The sequence below is a fragment of the Furipterus horrens genome, unplaced genomic scaffold (assembly GCF_987537825.1).
Source record: "Furipterus horrens unplaced genomic scaffold, mFurHor1.1.pri manual_scaffold_8, whole genome shotgun sequence".
NCBI lineage: Eukaryota > Metazoa > Chordata > Mammalia > Chiroptera > Furipteridae > Furipterus > Furipterus horrens.
This window is the reverse complement of record NW_028327178.1, coordinates 101,409,726-101,430,964: the sequence shown is the minus strand read 5'-3', so window position 1 is coordinate 101,430,964 and position 21,239 is coordinate 101,409,726. Positions and strand designations below refer to the sequence as shown.

Below are 21,239 nucleotides of genomic sequence, written 5' to 3'. Positions count from 1 at the left end.
CCTTCTTTTGGAAAGTTGTACATAACCTTATGGTATTCCAGAAAAAAAAAAGGCATTAAGAAAAGACAGGGTTGGAATTCATAAATTAATAGCTTTGGGACTTTGGATATATTTCTTAACATTCCCATGTCTTGGTCCCCCTGTCTGTAAAATGGGGATGATATTAATGGCTTTATTGAGTTCTTAATTATGAGGTTTATGGGAGACTCTTACAAATAACAATAAATATATAAATACATATACTGTCACGGTTCATTGGAGTAAGCTGCTTGATAAAAGACAGCTGTCATGAAATGAGAAAATTCAAGTTAGTGTGGTGCAGTCAATGAATGCATTTTTATAGAGTTATAGATCTCAACCAGAATCGCATCTTGGGAAATGAGTAAAAGCGTTAATTAATTTGGCAAATGACTGCTAAGAAAATCACATGGGGGTGCAGGTGCTACAGGCTGTGGCTTGTGGAGACTCACTGGTGATTGCGCTCTGGCTTCTCCCCCCAGAACGCTAAGAAGAAAATGTACGGCTGCACAGAAGCCTTCTTGGCCGATGCCAAGTGGATTCTGCACAACTGCATCATTTACAATGGGGGTGAGTGGCACCGACGACGCCTGCAGAAGAGTGTGCTGTGTTCATAAAAACCAGGCTCTTTTTCATGCCTCGGGGCCTATTCGGATGCACAGCATCAGAATACGTGTATATAGATTAACATTTGTGCGTAGGGGCCAGTGCCTATGTGCATTTTAACTACGAGCTGACATCCAAACTGGCTTGTGGCTCTCTGATGCTGCTACCTGCCCCTTTAAAAAAATCTTTATTGTCATGGAGGAGTGATGACATGCAAGAAAACGCACAGATTTTACATATATGTTCTATATATTTGACATGTGTAATCACAATCCCAAATAAGATCTAGAACATTTTCATGATCCTGTTATATCCTCACTTTCCTCTTCCCAGTAAATCTGCCCTACTGTTTGGTTCTCTGTCACTGTAGATTAGTTTTGCATAGACTTTCATTTAAATGCAGTCATAGAGATTGCCCTGCACTCTTTTGTATCTGGTTGTTCTAATGCAGCATAATAATTCTTTGGATTTATCCACGTTGTGTGCGTTGTTTCTTTTTATTGCTGAGTGCTTTTTTTTTTTTTATCAACATACAATTTATCCATTCACTTGACTGTTAATGGACACATGTGTTTGTTTTCAGTTCTTGGCTGTTATGAACAAAAAACTGCTGTGAACATTCTTGTCCAAGTCTTTGTGTGCACATGTGTTTTCATTTATCTTGGGTGAATGCCTCGGGGTGGTATTTCTAGATCATTGAATAGGTTTATATTTGACTTTATAAGGATTTTTGCCAAACTGTTTTGCAAAGTGGTTGTATCATTGTGTACCCCTTCTAGGAATGTATATGAGTCTTAGGTGCACCCCATTCTTATCAGCACTTGGGATTGTTTGTTTTTTTACTTTTAGCCATTCTTAAAGGTGTGAAATAGTACGCTTTAGTGATTTTAATTTGCTTTTCTCTAGTGACTAATGGCATCGAGTATCTTTTTATGTGCTTATTAGTCATTTGTGTATCTTTTGGTAAAATACCTTTTAAAATATTTTGCTCCTTTAAAAAATTGGATTTTTATGTTTTGTTATTGTTGTAGGAGAACTTTATATTCTGGATAAAGTTTTGTCAGTTGTGTGTTTGTGGATTTAGGGGATTGAGTCTCTGGACAGAAAAATCTCCTCTTGGCACTTTTCCGAATTGCCCCAGCTTCTCTCCCACAATCCTCTCTGGTTTCTTTCTGGCCAATAGATCTTCCAGTGACCTGCCAGGTCTTGCTCCTCTTGTCCCTCAAGTCCTCTCATCTTCTGCTGGAATAGTCTTTACCTTTTTGTCTTGCTGGCTTTTTCTTATGCTTCAGTCTCAGTTTCTTAGTCCTCGTGACCTAGACCATATCATGTGCTATTGTTAGCGGCTGTCACAGGACCTGTGCTTCCCTGTGGCGGCATTTATTACACTTTCTGGACGGTACTGTTTTTATTTGTTGACTTGCTCACCAGCATGTAAGTTCTTTAAGGACAGACACCATGTCTTGCTCCCTGTATATCCTTGGATCTAGCATAGACTTTCAGGTAATGTTTAAGGAATGCTGTACAAATGGGTAGATGCTTGCTTGAAGCACACGTTTTGCATTAGTACCTCACTCAGTAGGAGGGTTGGGGTGCAGGGAGAGAAGAGAATCAAGGCATTGAGAACTTGTATAAAGATTGTAAACTCAAACCTATAAACAAGTGAAGGAGAACAGCTTGGAGAAGCACATAGCACAAGCCAGGATGGGCACTGACTGGGGAGAGCAGGAGACCGCAGAGCACAGGGAACTCTTGCCTGGGCTGGCGGGGCTGCCACTGGACGGACACGCCATGGTTTGCTGGAGACAAGAGTTCTCAGATCTTGTGAGTTTTCAAGGCAAGCCAGAAATCTAGGTGTTTATGTATGTGTGTGAAATCTTTTTGCCAACAAATATACAACTTCTGAAAATAAAGTAGTAACATTTGAAGAAAACGTGGCTTTCTGACCATCTTGTCCTCTGGTTTAGTGCAAAGGTGAAGGATTTAGAGTTAGATCTGGGGCCATCTTTAACTCATTAGCTAAGTCATGACTTATCTGAACCTTGGCTTACTCATTAGTGAAATGGGAATATTCATACCTTTTTCCTATTACGGCTTCTTGAGGCATTAACAAGAAATGTATTTTGAAGCAGTGAGGACACCAGAGCTACTTAATTAAATGTCTCCTTTCCCCAATACTCTTCTTGGGTTGGAGTCTGGCACAGTGGATGGAGTAGGCCTCCTCTTCACTGACTTGAGCCTTGAAAATGTGAAAGCATTTTTCCAATATTAATCCATGACTTGTAGGGAAACCCCACAAACTGCTCAGTTTCAGAAAAGATGACATCAGGGCATCAAAGACTGGCTGACATTCATGGGAGAAGTCACACAATTTGAACTGGTATTAGAAGGTTTTCAGCCTTTAAAACTTTGTCCTGGGGGGAAAGCAAGTTAAAAGGTTGTTAGCGGAAATTATAGTCCCAGGACTGGGTGTTAACATGTTTCCATTTGAATTAACCTTATTTTCTTATTCCCCTAGGAAATCACAAATTGACGCAGATAGCGAAAGTAGTCATCAAAATCTGTGAACATGAGGTATGTGTTTCCCATAGTTGTGGCCTCCAGAGGGAGGATTGGGGTGGCTGAAATTTTCATGTGCAGAATCTCGCAGTGGGTAGCTAGAGTGGTTTTAGAATTTGCTGAGGCACAGACAGTTCATCCTTTCTTCAAGGAAAAGGAAAAGTGACAAGGAGGGGACCCGCACTATGTTATAGAGCACCCTTACCTTAGCCACGACCTAAAGGAGATAGAAATGACCATTTATTTTTTCAGCTTTGCGTCATGGTCAAATACTGGACATCCTGAGTTTTCTTCATTGCCTAGAGTTCATAGTGTCTTCTCCCCCCAGTCTGTGACATTGAGGCAGGTCCTTTTCAGTCTTCTTGCAGAAGATGGTTGGTTTTTGATATTATTTGGAGAAACATCCTGACTCTTTGTCAGAGAGCAGCCCAGGTGTCCTGAAGTCTGTCCCTCTTGCAGATACCAGTAGGTTTGATGGTGTGGATAATTCGGACCTCTTGGGGCGTGGGCCCTGAGTGTCGAGTGGTTGTGGGACAGGCTGGTGGCAGACATGGCATGAGGAGGGCTTTCTTTATGAGACCCCATTGTAGGAGTAGAAGTCTGAGATGTAATGGCCTTCACCCTGTCTGTGCACTTTCATTCATTCATTCATTCATAAGGAAAACATTTAGATAGCTTAGGATATGTTCATTTCTACATATTTACATAGATAGTTTTCTAAACTACATTTCCTACTTAGTTTGAGTGTTTTCCTAGGTAACTAAACACACAAGAAGCACAGAATTTTTCTTGGCTGTTCTGATGATTTTTTTTTAGTATAATTGTTAGAAATGTACCTACCAGGTCCAAGGTGGTAAACATGGCAAAGCATTAGGTATTTATTTTCTGATTGTCTTTTGGAAAAGCTGTAGCCATTTATGCTACAACCTGGAATGGACGAGTGTGGTAGTTTTTCTGTGTTTTTTCCGGTTCTAATAGGAAAAAGCACATGTAATATGGTTTCCCCTCAGTCACTGTGATCAGTGAAAACAGCGGCATCTCACTTTGGTTTTTGGTTGCTTCTCTTTGATGACAAGCGATCGTGGGCTAATTTTGATAACTGTTAATTGGTGGTTTGGAGATCTGTGTGGGTGAGTTGTTCAGTTGTTTTCCCCTTGGGCATTTGTTTGTTTCCCTGGATTTGGGAGCTGAAGCATAGGCCTTTCATTGGTGGGGTGCCCTGAGGTAGAATTTATTGAACCCAGATACTGTCTGTCTGGCATTTTGGAATCCACCTGTTGGCAGCACACTGCTGCTTTGTGGAGTTCAAGGCCAGGGCTGTCCTGGACTTGATGTTCCTTCCCCCTTTGTTCTACACAATACATTTATAATAGAGGTAGACTGGGTAGAAAGAGGTATTATATTCCAGCATTCATTTTTCAATTATAATTACAAATTATAATTATAAAATTAATGATTAAGTACCTGCTGTGTATTTGGCACCTTGCGAGATGCAGGAGGTGATAGTAAGTCACACGTGGGATAGGAAGATGTAGCAATTTCAGGGCAGTGGTGAAGTGCATGAGCTTGGAGTCCAACTGTCTGGATTCAAATCTTGGCCCTGCCACTTTGCTGCAGTGAGACCTTGACCATGGTACTTGACTTCTTGGGACGTCATTTTCTTCTGTAAAATAGTGGAGTCTGAATTCAGATCTGTGATAGCCCTTGGTTCTAAGTCATGATGATACTTTAGGGAAATGCGCTTTCTCAAGAGGGAAGGGGATAGTGGGTAATAGAATTTTCAGATTGTTGTCAGTAAAATAAGCAGCATGGTATTAACTAACTGCTCTGGATGGTGTGAGGGGAGATGCATAGAAGCTGAGTGTGGCAAGTGGAGGCCAGAGTGGCTGGAAGGCAGTGGGGAGCTCAGACAGGTGCGCGAGTTCAGATCACACTTGGCCTTGAAGGGACTGATCGAGTGTTTAGGTTTATTTGTTACCTTCTCAGTCCTGGCGCTGCTGACATTTGAGGCTGAAGAATTCCTAGTTATGGGGACTATCCTGTACATCTGTATGTCATAGGTCCCCATCGCAATTGGCCCCTCCCCCAGCCCCGAGCTGTGATAACCAAAAATGTCTCCAGACAATGCCAAGTTGCCAGATATTCCTGGAGGTGTTAAACTGCCCTGGTAGAGAACCACTGGTATGAGGGAGGGACAGGATCGTATTTGTGTGTGTAGAAGGTGGCTCTGATTGCTGAGTCTGCATGTGAAATGAACCACAGTGGGGGCCGGGAGACAGGTTTCAGAGAGGGAGAGGGTGGTGGCACGGGGCCGGGTGGAAGTGTTGGGGTTGGTGAGAGGTAACTCCGCATTGTGTGACTTCGTTCAGCTAATGTTATTTGCTTTACAGATGAATGAAATCGAAGTATGTCCAGAGTGTTATTTAGCTGCTTGCCAAAAACGTGATAACTGGTTTTGTGAGCCTTGTGTAAGTTGGATTTTCTTTCCTTCCTTTTCTGAGCTCTATGCCTGGATGACTGGCCACCCAGGACTGCTTTCTCTAGGTGGCTCATTCAGCCGAACTTTGGATGAAGGGACGAAGTTTTTAAATAATCTGTTTTACTGATAAAAGTTATGGCCGAGTGAAGGTAGCAGAGGTAGGAGAAGCCTCTTCGGCTGGGAGTTCACCTGTCAGAGGTGGCACGATAAGTAGATGTATTGCCTGGGCAGACTGCAGGATTCAGAGGGAAAGGGAGCTCATCAGAGAGAGTGTGGATTCGCCAGCGTAATGCAGATAATGACGTGAGTGTGAACCGGATGTGTCAGTTACAGATCTGTTCTTAGACATTCGGACCTACCTCCTTCTGCCTCCTTGGATTAAGTCCATGGTCTCTCCATATATGGAGGTGGGGGGTCCGGGGAGGAAAACCACCCTTGTTTGGCCCGTAGGGCTGCATCTTCCAAGCTGGTTTTCTCTGGAGAGAGAGCGGGCTCCTGCTGCTGCTGCTGCTGGTGGTGGGGGGTGGGTGTTGGGGGACAAGATGGGGCAGGTCAACTTGAGAGTGAAAGCACAGTTCATGTCTGTTCCGTGAAGGCTTTTTTTAAAAACAGATTTTATTTATTCATTTATTTTTTAGAGTAGGGAAGGGAGAGAGGGAGAGAAACATAGATGTGCGAGAGATACATGATCAGTTGTCTCTCGCATGCCTCCAGTCAGGAACCTGGTCCGCAACCCAGGCCTGTGCCCTGGCCAGGAATCAAACCCGTGACCCTTAGCTTCACAGGCCAGCGCTCAGTCCACTGAGCCACACCAGCCAGGGCTCAATCGTTACGGGTTTGAGTCGCTCTCCGTAAGGAATAAAAGTGGCTAATACTGCCCCTGTTACAATCTAGATACACAATGTACATGTAATCCTCCAGCTTAACAGAGGCTGTAAGTGTTCCTGTCTCTGGGTTGCACAGAAGTGGGGGGAATCCTGGCCACCCAGGTAAAAACAGCGCAACCAGGGTTCAAGCCCAGTGCCTCAGTTCCTGGTTTCACCATTGAACCCCATTCCCATCTTCACCCCGGTCTACGGGCCCCCCATAGGGAACATCACTTGGGGAGACTCTTTGTAGTTTGTGACCTCTATCCCCTCTACTTTGCTTTATCCCAAACCCCAAGCTTTATGTGCGTATCTAGTTGTCAAATACATACAGACTCTGGATTTTGTTTTTCTTTTCCTAGAGCAATCCGCATCCCTTGGTCTGGGCCAAACTGAAGGGGTTCCCATTCTGGCCTGCAAAAGCTCTGAGGGATAAAGACGGGCAGGTTGACGCCCGTTTCTTTGGACAACATGACAGGTGGGAGTTAAAAACGGGCTACAGACGTGTAGCGGTCACCGAACCTTTGATACTGGCAGTGGGGACGAGAAGGAGCGCAGGGCATGGCTACCGTTGCGCTGATTGTCCCGACACCAGCCGGTGGTCTTGTATTCAGTAGTTTACAAATGTCCTGTGCTGTGTTAAGCCTGGTAATGCGTGGGCTTCAGTTTTTCCAGGTAAATGAGGAAAGAATCTTGCTTTCCTGCTTTTGTTGGTGAAACCAGCCCTGGAATAAGGGTCCAAGGCTGTTGTAAATGCTGCTGTTCTTTTTTAAAAGATTTTTTTTTCTGGAGTAAATCAAACCACGGTGCCAACTGGGTTTCAAAATAATGCTCTCAGGGATCAGAAGCATTTCCCCAGATTGCCAGTAAACGGACCTCCTATCATGGTGCTGGGTAGCACCCCCCTACCTTCCTTTTCTCTGAAGCTAAAATGGGAAATTACAAGGGGTTGGTGTTTTGACAGGTGTGAGCCCTCTCTTCTAGCCATTCTGCCTTCCCCTTTCCCTCGCTTGCAGCGAAGTAAATTATTCCAGCGATTAGCAGTTCCCTTTTGAGCACAGCCCCCCGCGTGCTTGAGAACAGCAGGTAGACCGGGATGAGCGGCCCTGAGCAGTGTAGCTCCGTTTTAGCCAGCGAAGTTCTGATTAAATAAGGCCAAAGCCTTTTGGAAGGCTCCCCAAGTGGTTTGACAAAATACGGGAGTGTGTAGGGGAGACTGTTTAAAAGACGTAATGCTAAATATTATCCCCAGCCACAGAGTATACAGAACATGCCGTTGGTAATTTTATACAGCACTGGAATCTGAAGGACTGCTCTCGTTGTTAACTTGTACTTGTCATCTTGCAAGTCAAAGAAAAGAGCGAATTCCAAAGTAATGTACAAAATCATTTACTAGGAGCCCAGGCCGTCCAGTGTCAGGAGGCGAAGTGGAAGTTAGCCAAGATGACCGTGGGTTTGCTAGGAGGTACAATATTCCCCTTTATTTGATTTTGACCCTTTTTGTTGGAAATCTTTTAAAAATTCATTCATTTGGTTCACAGGCTGGCACTCAACCCACTGAGTCATACCAGCCAGGGACACCCTTAGAGTCTTTGATTCTGCTTTTATAGCTGAGCCGCTCTGCACGGACCCCGTACTCCTACCTGGCAGCTATTGAAGGTGGCTTAGGGGCATGAGCTTTGTGAGCTGTTTCCAGATGCTGTTGTCCCCAAAGCGGGCCCCTACATTTGTCAGAAAGGCAGCAGCACCAGTCTGACGTCCGTAAGGTTTTCTTTGGCCCCTTGGTGTCTTCTGTCCCCTCAGAGGGAATGTGCTGAGCGGTTGCGTTTGCTTTGGGTGAGGGCAGTGCATTGGGCAAGGTGTTACCGACACTCATAGTGATGGAGTGACAATGTGGTGGCCTTGCAGGAGTGTTGCAGTCGGCCTTGGGCAGGGGGTCCCTGACAGCCATTGGGGAAGCCACTCCTAAAAGGATGAGTGTCCCTCCCTCCACAGAGGTGTCCTGGAAGCAGAATGGGGCCTGTGTGTCCGTAGCCTGTTCTGGGTCAGACCCGGGAACCTGATGGGAGGATCACAGGGAGGCTGCAAGAGGGGAAACATGCTGTCCCTTTGGCAGGGAGCTTGCTTTGGGGTTGTAGATCCAAAACATGAGCCTGGACAGGTGTCAGCAAAATAGGTCCAGACAGCAGGATAAGAAATATCACAGATCATTACATGCTCATTGTCAAGTTCATAAATCCTAGAGCCAGGGAAGGCTCTTAGTGCAAATCCAGGCATGTTCTGAAGAGTCTCATCACATGCCTTCTGTCCTTTAAAATATTTTGATTTCTTTGGTTTTATTTCATAGATGCACACCATATTATGTAAGAATATAGAAAATATTCTGTTAAATTCCTACAGAGCTGGCATTAACTGAGGGCCGACTGCGCAGCAGGCGCTGTTTCCAGGGCCATTTGTAAACCTGCTTTTATCCCCATTTTATTGATAAGAAATCCGAGGCCCAGAGCTAAGATGTACAGTTGCTCCGCTGTGTGACTCTGTGGCCTCTCATGACATTGCCCCCCCACAGCTTTCTGTTGTTAAGCAAATCTAATTTTCCTTTGACTATTTCCGGGGCCTGCTTAAAGGAAAAGAAACACTCACTTTCCTGAAATCACTTGCCAAGCAGCTTCAGTGAAGGCACTTAAGAACCTGGGAAGAAAAAGGTAAGGCCCTGATACAGATAACAGTGTGGGGGCAACGCGGTCCCAGCGACCGCCGGGCTCGGCAACTCCTGGCGGTGCCGGGACCGGGGCATTGCCTTTGCTCCCCGCGGCACCCCCCCCAGGTTGGAGCTCATCCTCCCTGTCCCCAATGACAGCGCTGAGGCTGGCTCAGGGCAGGGGCGTCACTTGTCTGCAGACAGCCCCGGGGATCCTGACTGCTCCCAGATCTGCCCTGTCCGCCCCAGACCCCTGCCCACCCCGATGTAATGCCCGGAGTCTAGGTTGTTCTGACCGGCTGCAGGGAGACGGCCGCGCATTGGGATGGGCGAGAAGCATTCATGGCCAGCCCTCGGAGGGAGCAGATGCTCTTGGGGGTGCTCAGTGTTAGTTTGTGTCCCAGTCTAGCCTCACCAGGAGGTGCACACAGCCTGCGCCCTGAACTGCCCCCTCCCCCCCCCCCGGACATGCATCATTTCTCCTGGGTTGCTTTTTCTTTTAAAACTAGGAGTGAGATGCCGACCGTTAAAATTTGGGTAAAACGTAATGTGAGAAGCGCCTATTTTGTTTCTCATTGAAACCCTGGAAGGCCTGCAAGAGTCGGGCTCAGGTTCCTCCACAAGAGCACCCGGGTAGGACAGGTGGCGCTTGCCGTAGGCTGGACGTGGGTTTTGTTCGTCCTCGCAGTTCATTGGCTTCCACAGCTTGACGCCAGGCTTGAGTTTATGGTCCCGGGTAGCACAGGCCGCCTTGGGAAGCTCACTCCCACCAGGTTCCCAGCTGCGAAGTGGCTTGAGGTTGGGGGATGAACCGCGACCGAGTTGCATCTTGGATGTTGCGGTTTTGGCTCTGCCTTCCGCCGAGCACGGGAGCGGTGTGCCCATCTCCTGACTATTGTCACTGGGGTCACTGATTCCAGAAAAGCAGCCCATGTTCTCATGGAGCCTCTGCAGGGCACACGGAGGTGGGGGACGTGGAAGGCGGGAAGACAGGCGCAGCCCGGGCAGTGGAGGGCGCATACCTGGGGGCGGAGGGGCCGTTTTCTCGTTATTTTCCCATGTGAGTTATCTTCACATTCAAAAGCACGCTCCTCCTTTCAGGGTTATGGTTTCCCAACATTTTCTCCTACTCCTGTGGAGAACTCCAGTTTTAAAAGAAAACTTTTTATTGTTGGAGTGCAAAAGAGTGAAATTGTGGAATAATTTTTTCTTGGGAGCTGTGGTCCAGGATGCAGTGACTGTTTCGTTATTCTCTACCAACCCAAAGCCAAAGGGGAGTTATTATTATTTTTAATGCATTAAAATGACTGAGTCTATTGAGCCTTTTAATGTTTTGGCTAAGTTCATGTTCAACGTTCAGTCCTGATGACAGAACATGTTTGTTAAGTGGATCATTTATTCACCGTTCAAACTAAGTCATTTAAAAAAATAAATGGAGTATGCGTTTAAGAACCTTGGCAAGCATACTAGGCTAGTTTGGTTTCCATTAAGGGAAAAAACAATTCTGATTCTGAAAATAATTGGAATGTTGGTTCCATCGACAGATAGATGGAGAAGGGAAATTGGTACGTATACACAGGGGAATGCTCTTCATCCTTAAAAAGTGCCACCACTCGGCGGAAAGCTCGAGGACATTCTGCTAAGTGACAGAAGCCAGTCACCTAAGGACAGATTCTGCATGCTTCCTTCTATGTGCAGAATCTGAATCAGAGTGGAATGGTGGTTGCTAGGGGTGGCCAAATGGGAAATTACTAGCCAATGGGTATAAAGTTTTGGTTAAACAAGATGAATATACTCTAGAGCAGGGGTCCCGAACCTCTGGGCCACGGACCGCACTACCTGCTATTGGGCTAGGCCTGTTAGGAACCGGGCCGCACAGCAGGAGGTGCGCTCGAATGGAATGTGGTTGAATTATCCCAAAACCACCCCCCTTCACCCCCCTGGTCTTCATGGAGCTGATCCCTGGTGCCAAAAAAGTTGGGGACCGCTGCTCTAGAGATCTATCTGCCTGCTGTCCAGCCTTGTGCCCGGAGTCAACAGTTCTGTGTTATACACTTACACATTGGTTCAGAGGGTAGAACTCATGTTACGTGTTCTTACCACCATGAAGTATATTTAAAAAAGAAAAGTTAAAAATAAAAGTTTTGGAATTGACTAACGTTGACTTAACCTGTCTTTCTCTTTTGCCCTCCTAGGGCCTGGGTTCCGATAAATAATTGCTACCTCATGTCTAAAGAAATTCCTTTTTCTGTGAAAAAGACTAAAAGCATCTTCAACAGTGCAATGCAGGAGATGGAGGTGTACGTGGAGAACATCCGCAGGAAGTTTGGGGTTTTTAATTACTCTCCGTTCAGGACGCCCTACACGCCCAACAGTCAGTACCAAATGCTGCTCGACCCCAGCAACCCCAGCGCTGGCGCTGCCAGGATAGACAAGCAGGAGAAGGTCAAGCTCAACTTCGACATGACAGCGTCCCCCAAGATCCTGATGAGCAAGCCCATGCTGGGCGGGGGCACCGGCCGCAGGATCTCCTTGTCAGATATGCCCCGCTCCCCCATGAGTACAAACTCTTCCGTGCACACGGGCTCCGACGTGGAGCAGGACCTCGAGAAGAAGGCCATGTCGAGCCACTTCAGCGCCAGCGAGGAGTCCATGGACTTTCTAGACAAGAGCACAGGTCAGCCCCGGGCAGGGGCGGGGGGAGCAGGCCCTGGGGATGTGGGGTTTCCGTGGGTGGCCCACCCAGCGGACCCGAGCTGGCCAGCGTCACAGAATCAAAGGGAGCTTTGTGGGGTTTTCGCCAGTGGAGCAGATTTTAAATTTAAAATGAGGAACGCAGCTGGATTCCTGCGGGCCATTTTGCAGGTCATTCCTGGAAGCAGGTGGAGATGGCTAGACACCCTTCCAAGTTCAGCTCAGTTGCCTCTTAGATTAATCACCACAGGTTCCCGTACCAGCTTTTTCTTTCTCAAAAATTTTATTTTAATTGAAACATTCTTTTTCTGTCCAAACCATGCATTCCCATCATTTAGTGCTGAAATATCAGAGAAACATGCAAGATAACTAAAAATACTTCCCCCAAGAGCTGTCTCACTCCTTAAAGGCCACCTTGTTGAACAGGCCGTCCTGCAGTTTGGAGATGTGCTCCAGCTGAGCAATTAAGAATGAGGACACAGGTCTCAAATTCCAGCTCTGCCACCTCTGCCTGTGTGGCTTGAATCAAGGTCCCTAACCTCTTATGCCTTAGTTTCCTCACCTGTGACATCACGATACTAGGGCTGCCCTTGAAGTTCTCGGAAGGATGAAATGAACCCACGGCCACAGAGGGCTTAGAACAGTACCTGGGATAGTAACCGCCGCAAAAATGTTGACGACTCTTATCATTTCTTACGGTGGCCGCGAGTCAAATGCCTTGTGTGGATGAGGAGAGGTGAGGCCCACGAGGGGTGCTGGCTGAGTGTGCAGAAAGGACGGTGACTTTGAATGCTTTCTACCCGGCTGTATTTTGGTTGTATTGTTCAGTACTTAAGAACGCGATAACTTCCACAGGGAAATAGGTTTCCACTCATTTTTCTTGAGCCATGGCCTTCACTGTCTGTTCTTTGTTATTCTACCTTTGAGAGCCATGGGCCCAGAGAAGCTTCCACACTAAGCATGCTGGGAAAGGCAGCTGACCCTCAGGCTCTGTGCGGGGGAGACTGTTGAGGGGACTGGACTGGTGAACCCCAGGGCACATGCCCCATCTCAGGGGCTTCAGCCCACGGTCGCCGAGGCAGGAATGTGGACGCATGGTTTTTAGATCTTAACATTCTTCCAGAGACCTGGGAAGTCTTGCATTTATGACATTAAAATATTTTATGTGAAATCGCCCATGATTAAATGTCAGCTCAAACTATCTCAGAATATTTTTTCAGAATGAATAAAGCACATGTACAGGTTGGACTGCCGGGCTTAGTCTTCCTGCCAAAGCGTTGACCTTGGATAGCCTTGCAGACTCCGTCTCTCCCTCTTCCCTCCCTCCCTCCCTTTACTAAGAACTTGAAGGAGCAGGCATCGGTTCTTCAAGAGACCACGGAAGTCCTCAGAAGATAAAACGATAGGAACTTAGTTCATTGTGAACGCAGTCCCACCCATTTGGGTTGTTTCTTCTTGGTTCTGGTTGGTTGGTTATTTTCAGGTACTGCTTGTAGCTGTTTCTAAAATGACTGTTGGTGGAGCAGAGAGAGTTAAGTACCAGTGGCTTCTGGTTCTTGAAAATAAAGGCTGTTGTTCCTTTCTCCAGTTCTGATCATAGCCAGGTGAGCCTCGGTCCTCACAGTTGGGTACCACAGAACTTGGGTTGACAATTTCAGCAGAACTTCCCTTCGCCTTCTAGCCCCTGACCAGAATCCTTAAAAGCTTACTTCTATTCCATGGCACGATTCCATTGACCAGAACGTGGTTTGTAACCACGCAGACTCCTCAGCCCGGCAGTTCCCGGGGAGAGCACGCTGCTGAGCAGGGCGTGTTTCAACCTCGGCAGCCATCCCAGGAGTCGCTGTCACCTGAACTTTCATTGCCATGATCCAGAACCACCTGTTTTATTAACATCCTTAAACATTAAACCTCCACGTAGCTTCATCCTAAGCTAAATAAGTGAAATGTCTAAACTGGTGTTTAAATTGCGTGTTGTATTTTTTTCTAAAATCCATGAAATGAATACATAACTTGTAAAATAACAACACAGGTGGGCCCATGAACCCACCCATGGTTCCCCTGCTCCCTAGTTCAGGAAATGTAATTTTACATGAATACAAGAACACACATAATATGTTGACTTGAGCTTCCTTCTTCCCTTGGGAGGTACAGAGGTTGAAGTGACATTAGAAGTCCTGACAGAATTCCTCATCGTCTGAGTAGCTTTTTAGGTGCCGATAAGACTTTAAAGTTCCTTTTCCAAAATATAATCCCCTTGGGGGCATGTGGTTGGGTCATCTGGCTAAGCATGAGTCATGTACAGCCAATGAGTTGGTTCAGGACGAGACAGTAAGACTCAAAAATGTTTTACTCTTACAGATTGCTCCCTTTTCTGCTAGGAGCCAGATAGCAAACATTGTAGTCTTTGTATGTTTCTTGAACTATTAATTCTTTTGACTTTTTTTCCCCCCAGCCATTTAAAGAAGGTAAAATAAATACCCTTCTTAGTTTGCAGGTCATACAAGAACAGGTGGTCTACTAGATTTGGCCCATGGGTCAGTCTGTCAGCTTCTGTTACAGACAGAGAAACTGAGTCTGTCTCCCCTTTTTACAGAAGGCGAGTTGCGGTCCCTGTGAAGAGTGTTAGGGAGGTGCCGGGGTTCCCACTCCCACATACTGAATCTAGACCCGGTTTTCTTTTCACTGCCCTCTACTGCCCTCTGCTGTTTGCAGTGATTGTAGCAGTTAGTGGAAGACGTGGAATTTTTGTTGAAATGCTGCCACAATCAGACAAGACTGATTTATCCAAAACTGTGTTAAAAAAAAAAAAAAAAAGATTGCCACAGGAACAGAAAAGCCATATTAGTTACAGCAATGAGAAATTTGTAACCAGCAACATAAAATTGCAATTACATAACATTTTTACGAGAGTTTAGAAGCCCTTCCTTTTGGGAGATGCGGGGATGGAGGAGCTGAGAATCGTGTCTATAATCCTTAGAAGTGGGTTTAGCCTTCCAAGAAGCACTTTGCTTAGCCAGAAGCCTTTCACTCGTGGTGACCTGGAATCCCATTGTCTTAATGGTCAGAGTGGTTTATATGCTCAGTGATTTTTCTCATTCCCCCTTTACCTAGACCTCCTGGCCAGCATTGATGCCTCTGTCAATATTTGCTTGTGGGGTCCCAGCTTAAGTCATTAATATGCATTAGGGCCCTGGGGCCTGGCTGTCACCACCCTGTGAGCTAATGGCCCTTCAGCCTCATCGCTTAGGGCTACTGCTTAGGGAGTTGGGAAAACGTTTTCATAAACTCCTTTTTTATTGTGAAATCAATATGTATTTGTTGTAAAAGAATTGTTATTTACAAAGACTAAAGCCACACATTATACCACCTTTCACTGTCAGCCCTTAGTTTCTAGGACTTTCTCCCTATTGGTTTATAAGTCACGTTATTAATTTGAAGGTAAGGCGGGTATGGGTAGGAGTAAGGCTGGGAAGTGGTGGGGACTGGGGTGAACTGAAGCAGCAATACACTCCTTATTGTGACTGATAACATGTACACACATGTGCGTGCGTGTGTGTAACACTTCCCAAAGCAGTACCTGACGCTATGGGCTATGCCTTTTTTACCTAAGGACACTAGGACCTTTTCCTGCTCCTGGTTGTAGCCACATGGGAATGGGTGCTCAGTGTTGCCAGATTTCTGGTTGTTCAAGAGAAGTCTCAAATATTTTTTTAAATACCTTGTATACATTGGCTCAAATTTTTAAAAAAAACTATGTGTTACATCAAATGCATCTGTGAACTACTTGGTTCATGGCTCACCAGTTTTGCAATGTCCAGTGTAGACTGTTTAGTGTTTTTGTTTGTTTGTTTGTTTTAACTTAACCTTGTATTAGTAAATAACCCTTCAACACAGTATTTCTGTCCCATCATAGACAGTTCAGTGATGTTCTGCCACCAAGACTTGTGTAAGATAGCACTTTGAACACAAAGGTTGTTTCCAAGGTTTTATAAGTGGAGGAAACTTAGCATGAATCAATACTTCCTTCACCCTGTCCCCCCCTCTCCCCCTTGGAGGGTTGGGGTGCGAGGGAAGGAAAGGATACTTTTTAAAATTTAATTCTAAGACTCATGTTTCATGTAGTCAGAACAAGACTTAGCACAGGCTAGGATTTTGTAAATGTAGATAATAAATGATGTGTTTGAGCCCACACTTGTGAATTGCACATCAAAGTATAAAATCTTATTAAATTATTGGTGACTTCAAAGGCCATTAGTTCTTCCTTTGGGCAAGATTTATGGCTTTATAAAAGGATTGGCATTCGTTTCAAAGCTTAATTGAAACAAGCATTTCCCAATGTCTTTTTGCTTTTGAAAATGTCAAGAGTGATTTAAAACAGGGTTTCTCAATCTTGGCACTGTTAATTTGGGGCCGGATAACTCCGCCATGGGGCTGTCCTGTGCACTGTGGGGTGCTTAGCAGCATCTCTGGCCTCTGCCCACGAGAGGCTAGTAGCACACCTGTTCACAATTATGACAGCCAAGAATGTCTCCAGACATTGTCAAGTGTCCCCTGGAGGACACAGTCTCTCCTGCATTCCCTATTGAGAACTATTGATTTAAAGTATCATTCTTTTGCATTTTAGCTCTGACAAAATTCTGATGGCTTCACATTTATCCTTGAAGCTCTTCAGTATTTACATTTAATTTTGTCTCCTTTTTTTGAACATAAAATATTCCTTTTAAAATGTAATATTATAAAGTTAATAGCATCATTCTATCCTGAGAGGTGACAGCTCTGAAGAATTGGCTGTTCCTTCAGATTTTTTAATGTATATAATCACATTGATAATACCTTTTTTTGTGTGATGGAATGGGATTATATGCTAAGCTTTTTACTTCTTTCAACTAGCAATGTTTCTTTGACTTCTTTTGATGTTAGTGCATGTAATTCTAATGGTCAGTAGTGTATAGATTGTACATGAGTATGACATGTTGGGGTCATGACTGAATTTTGGGAGACATTACTTGGGGAAGAAACCTGGTTTTATGAAGTAGTGTGAAGGCAATTTTTTTTTTTTCCTTTTATCCTCACCCAAGGACACCCTTTCAGTGCTTTTAGAGAGAGAGGAAGGGAGAGAGAGAAACATCGATGTGAGAGAGAAATATTGATTGTTTGCTTCCCATATGCTCCTGGACTTGGGATCGCGTGCACCTGGACCGGGGAGGGGGTCGTACCCCCAACCCCTAGGTTACAGGGCAACGCTCCAACCAACTGAGCCACGCTGGCCAGGAGGCGAATGTTTGAAATGGATACACCAGTTTGTTTTCTTAATGTAGTTTATATATAACTTTCTAATGTTCAGTGTTGTAGGCATTTTGGCCAGTCTAGTAGTTTACATGTTTCTCCAGATGGCCACAGAGAAGCCAGAGTAACAGTTTTTTAAGAGCATATCTGTTGAACCTCACTGGCGTCGTATGATTACAGAATTCTTTATTTACATTTTTCTATGTTGACATGTATTTTTGTACCCATTTGAAAGATTTTAAAGGTCCCACATTGCAGCATGCATTCCTGTTTATGGACCAGTAACATTCCATTTTGCAGATACTGGTTTGCTGATGGGCACCGGGGTTGTTTCCACCTTTGGGCCGTTACAGATAGTGCTGCTGGGACCATGTGTATACACGGATTTGTTCAAATACCTGTTTTCAGTTGCTTTGGGTACATACCTGGGGACCTTGGTGAAATTTAGAAGAATTGTAGTTCTGTTTGCACACTGCGTGGATTTCTCTGCCTTAGAACCCCTGTTTGCCCCTGGAGGGCCGTATCGCCCCGCTGAGCATGCCTGGACTAGGGTGACAGCTGTGGAGGGGCCGGTCAGTGGAGAGATCTGGGGGGGTGTGTGTTTTGGAAGTCGTGCTCAGAGGCCTTGCTGAAAAGTTGGCTAAATCGAGGCAGGAGGAACTGAAGTAGCCTGGACTTCAAAGGAGGAGCTGAAGTGGCCTTGAATGACATGGCGAGTGGCTGTGTCGTGGACTGATAATGTCAAGGCAGGTACAGGCCTGTCCCAGATTGGGTGGGTGGGGCATGTGGCGCTTGGGGTGGGCACGGGCCTTGGTTCTCGACGTCTCTGAGGGTGGCCCTGCCCTTGGCTGCCGGGTGGAGAGTGAGCCAGGCCTGTCTCCACGGGAAACTGCTGCTTTCCCGCCGCCCTTGCTCTTGCCGTACCCAAGCGCGGTGCTTAACAAAACCTTAAAACGTGTTTCTTAAACCTCCATACTGAAGTGTTCTCCACAATGGAAACTTAATTTTTTTATTGATCCCATGTATGAAACAAAGGAGGCATATGTCTGTGAAATTTAAGGCTTGTTTCAGTTATTTCTCTTCACTACACATGCACGCAGAGAGTTATAAAGATAATGACTTGACCATGTTGCTGAAAGCCTCTGCAGGACCAAAAATGGGGCAGGGCTCTGGTAGGCTGCCTCCCAGTCTCTTAAAAAAAAAAAAAAAAAGAAAAGAAAAATTTATTTATTTATTTATTTTTAGAGATAGGAGAAGGGAGGGCGGACAGGGAGAGAAGCATCAATGTGTGGTTGCCTCTCACGTGCCCCCAACTGGGGACCTGGCCTGCAACCCAGGCAAGTACCCTGACTGGGAATCGAACCGGTGACCCTTTGTTCACAGTCTGGCGCTCCGTCCACTGAGCCACAGCAGCCAGTGCGCTCCTTTTTACCTTTTAAACTGAATCTGTTAAGCAGGGAACTGTGGACTCACTTGGTTGAGGCCTCTTATGATGGTATCTTTCCATATTTTTTTTGTTCTTGTTCCCTTTACAATTAGGCTTCGTTGTTAAAGTCACTTGCGGCCCCCAGCAGTGCTTCGCTAGTGGGCTCAGTAAGACCCTCTCGGCTAGACATGCTGGTTAGTTTGTTTCAGAGGATGATTAGAAAAGCTGGGTCAGTAGTCCTCAAGGGGAGTTCGTTATACCCGTCTCTTCAGCCCCTGTAAATCTTTTAGAAGCAGGTAGAACATAAATGAATGAATGATTAAAAAAATAAACCAAACATCTTAACACTAAAGCTTTTATTGGAAATATTTAAATCTTTTAAAATGTCTTTAACTTCATGTATTCACGTTTGTTTGTGTAACACGCCCTTCAGTTCTGCTTGTTACCGTACTAGAGGTTACAGCCCCAGGGGGTCGTACCAGTGATAATACTCATTGAGAGAAGGTTGCGTGCTGGGCCAGGCATGCATTAATCCTTACAGTAATATTGGTTTAATGTACTATTTTAAAAAAGCTTGGTTCTTGAAATAACTTCGAGTGTTTATTGAGCACTTGCGAAGCGCCAGTTTGACTGGATTACCTAATCTCGTCCCTACCTCCTCCCTTCATTTCCACAGACCCAGCTGCTTCGTCCCCGTGTGGGCTGATCAACTCAGCACCGGGGACATTTGGGGCCAGACAGCATTCTTTGTTCTAGGAGGCCGTCCTGTGTGCTGTAGGATGTTAGCAGCATTCCTGGTCTCCACCCACTAGGTGCCAGTTACACCCTGTCCCCTAGTCTGACAACCAGAACTGTCTGCAGAAATAGCCTTGTGTGCCCTGGAGGGCAAAAATCACTCCAGAATGAGAACCTCTGGTTTAGCTGATTGAAACCAAAGCCCCAGAAGTTAATGAGGGGATAGAAAAGGATACTACAGACACTAAGGGCAGACATAATATAGTACTTATGTTCAGATGATTAATTTAGGTGATTGTTACAGCTTGATGAGGGTTAGGTACTTTTATCCTCCTTTTGTTACTATGTTGTGAGTATTCCTCTTTGCTGTTGCCAGGAAAGGCGATTCGGAGACATTAGGTAACTTACCCGAGGTCACACAGGATGTTGGCAGCAGAGCTGCGATCTGTGCCCCATCTGGCTTCCATTCCACGCTTGAGTCCACTACTCTTTGCATCTGGAAGTCTTTCCCGCTCTGTTACATTCAGTCCGGGGTTGGCCGGTCCTGGCACCTGCCATGAGGTTACCTCGTGTGTATTGAGTAACCAAGCTGGTGTCCAAGTTTATCCGATTGAATCCTCACTCTGAGCGTCCCTGCTTGGCCGCTGAGGAAACTGAGGTGAGCATTTTTGAAGTCCCCATGACATCTTGATGCCTGATGTCTTGGCCATCAGCAACTTTCTCTTAAGCACCAGATCACCTCAGCCGATGCTTCGTGTGCATCCAAGGTGAGCTGGCTGTTGGGTTGCCTGTCATACATTCAGTAACAGGACAGTCCCCATAATATCCAGAGGCAGGATCTAAGGGATCTCTAGGAGGCTCTAGGTGGCCCCTCTGAACTACCTCACTTTAAGTGGTTTGGTTTCTGTCCTTCCTGTCCCCGCCCAGCAGATGAGGGTCAAGGGAGCAGGATGTCAGTAGTTCGAAGGTATTTATAAAAGCCTTGGGAGTGGGTACGACTCTCCAACCTCCTATCAAAGTATGAAACACAGTAAAAGGGATCTAATTTACTAACATCTCGTCACTCCATCTGGGACTGAATTTAGCTTCCTTGAGAATTGAAGAACCTTTGAAATGGGAATCCCAAGCTCTCCAGAGGGGTCAAGTTGGCCCCTGGCAGGTGCAGTAGCTGTGGGAGCCGGCCCCTGCGTCTCCAGCACACGGATGACATGCCATTTGTAAGCCTGGCTCTGGTCTCTGCATCTGGACCGTGGTGGGGGCTGGTTTAATCGCTGTTTATTTTGAGATTTACACCCGAACGGGCCAAGCTAATTTCAGTGGCAGCTTAGCCGATTTGTCTTAGAGCTTTGTGTTTCATAGAATAACTGGGGAGGCCTCCTTCCTTTGTGGCTTTAATGGTTTAACATCAGGCGAAAGCCTTTTGCTTTGGAATAAATGGCCAGCCCTGCCTGCTCCACCCCGTCTGTGCCTCTCGCAACCTGATACAGTTTCTCTGCCTTCCCCCACCCCACACCCGCAAGTTGTGTTTGTTGATTTCTTTGTAAACCTGTCTTTTAACAAGTGCCGCACTCTTTCAGCGTCCCCGGCCTCCACGAAGACGGGACAAGCAGGGAGTTTATCCGGCAGCCCGAAACCTTTCTCTCCTCAAGCGTCCACGCCGGTCACGACCAAAACGGACAAAATGTGCACCACTGGAAGCATCCTGAACCTTAACCTGGGTCAGTTGGAATTTTTGGAAGTCTCTTTCTGTGGCTGCTATGAATATTTTTACAAGCTGCGATGTCCTCTTTTGTGTGTGGTTCTTGAACTCTGAACTCTTTGAGCAGACTATTAAACGGTGTCGTAGGTGAACACAGAGAGCGATCA

At 45.9% G+C, this 21,239-nt stretch overlaps 1 protein-coding gene across 20 annotated transcripts in view; it reads left to right on the top strand.

The window, feature by feature from the left end:
- Positions 1-21,239, top strand: part of ZMYND8 (zinc finger MYND-type containing 8) — a 108,532-nt gene that overhangs the window by 50,158 nt on the left and 37,135 nt on the right. For 9 of the 20 annotated variants that reach the window (XM_090286516.1, XM_090286523.1, XM_090286520.1 and 6 more), the window contains 6 exons: positions 501-588; positions 3,143-3,198; positions 5,574-5,651; positions 6,891-7,006; positions 11,425-11,906; positions 20,951-21,091. In XM_090286516.1, the coding sequence (XP_090142642.1) occupies positions 501-588; positions 3,143-3,198; positions 5,574-5,651; positions 6,891-7,006; positions 11,425-11,906; positions 20,951-21,091 (961 nt within the window). Of the gene's footprint in view, positions 1-500; positions 589-3,142; positions 3,199-5,573; positions 5,652-6,890; positions 7,007-9,155; positions 9,234-11,424; positions 11,907-20,950; positions 21,092-21,239 lie in introns of all 20 variants that reach the window. The other 11 variants (XM_090286530.1, XM_090286512.1, XM_090286513.1 and 8 more) reach the window with 3 other exon arrangements.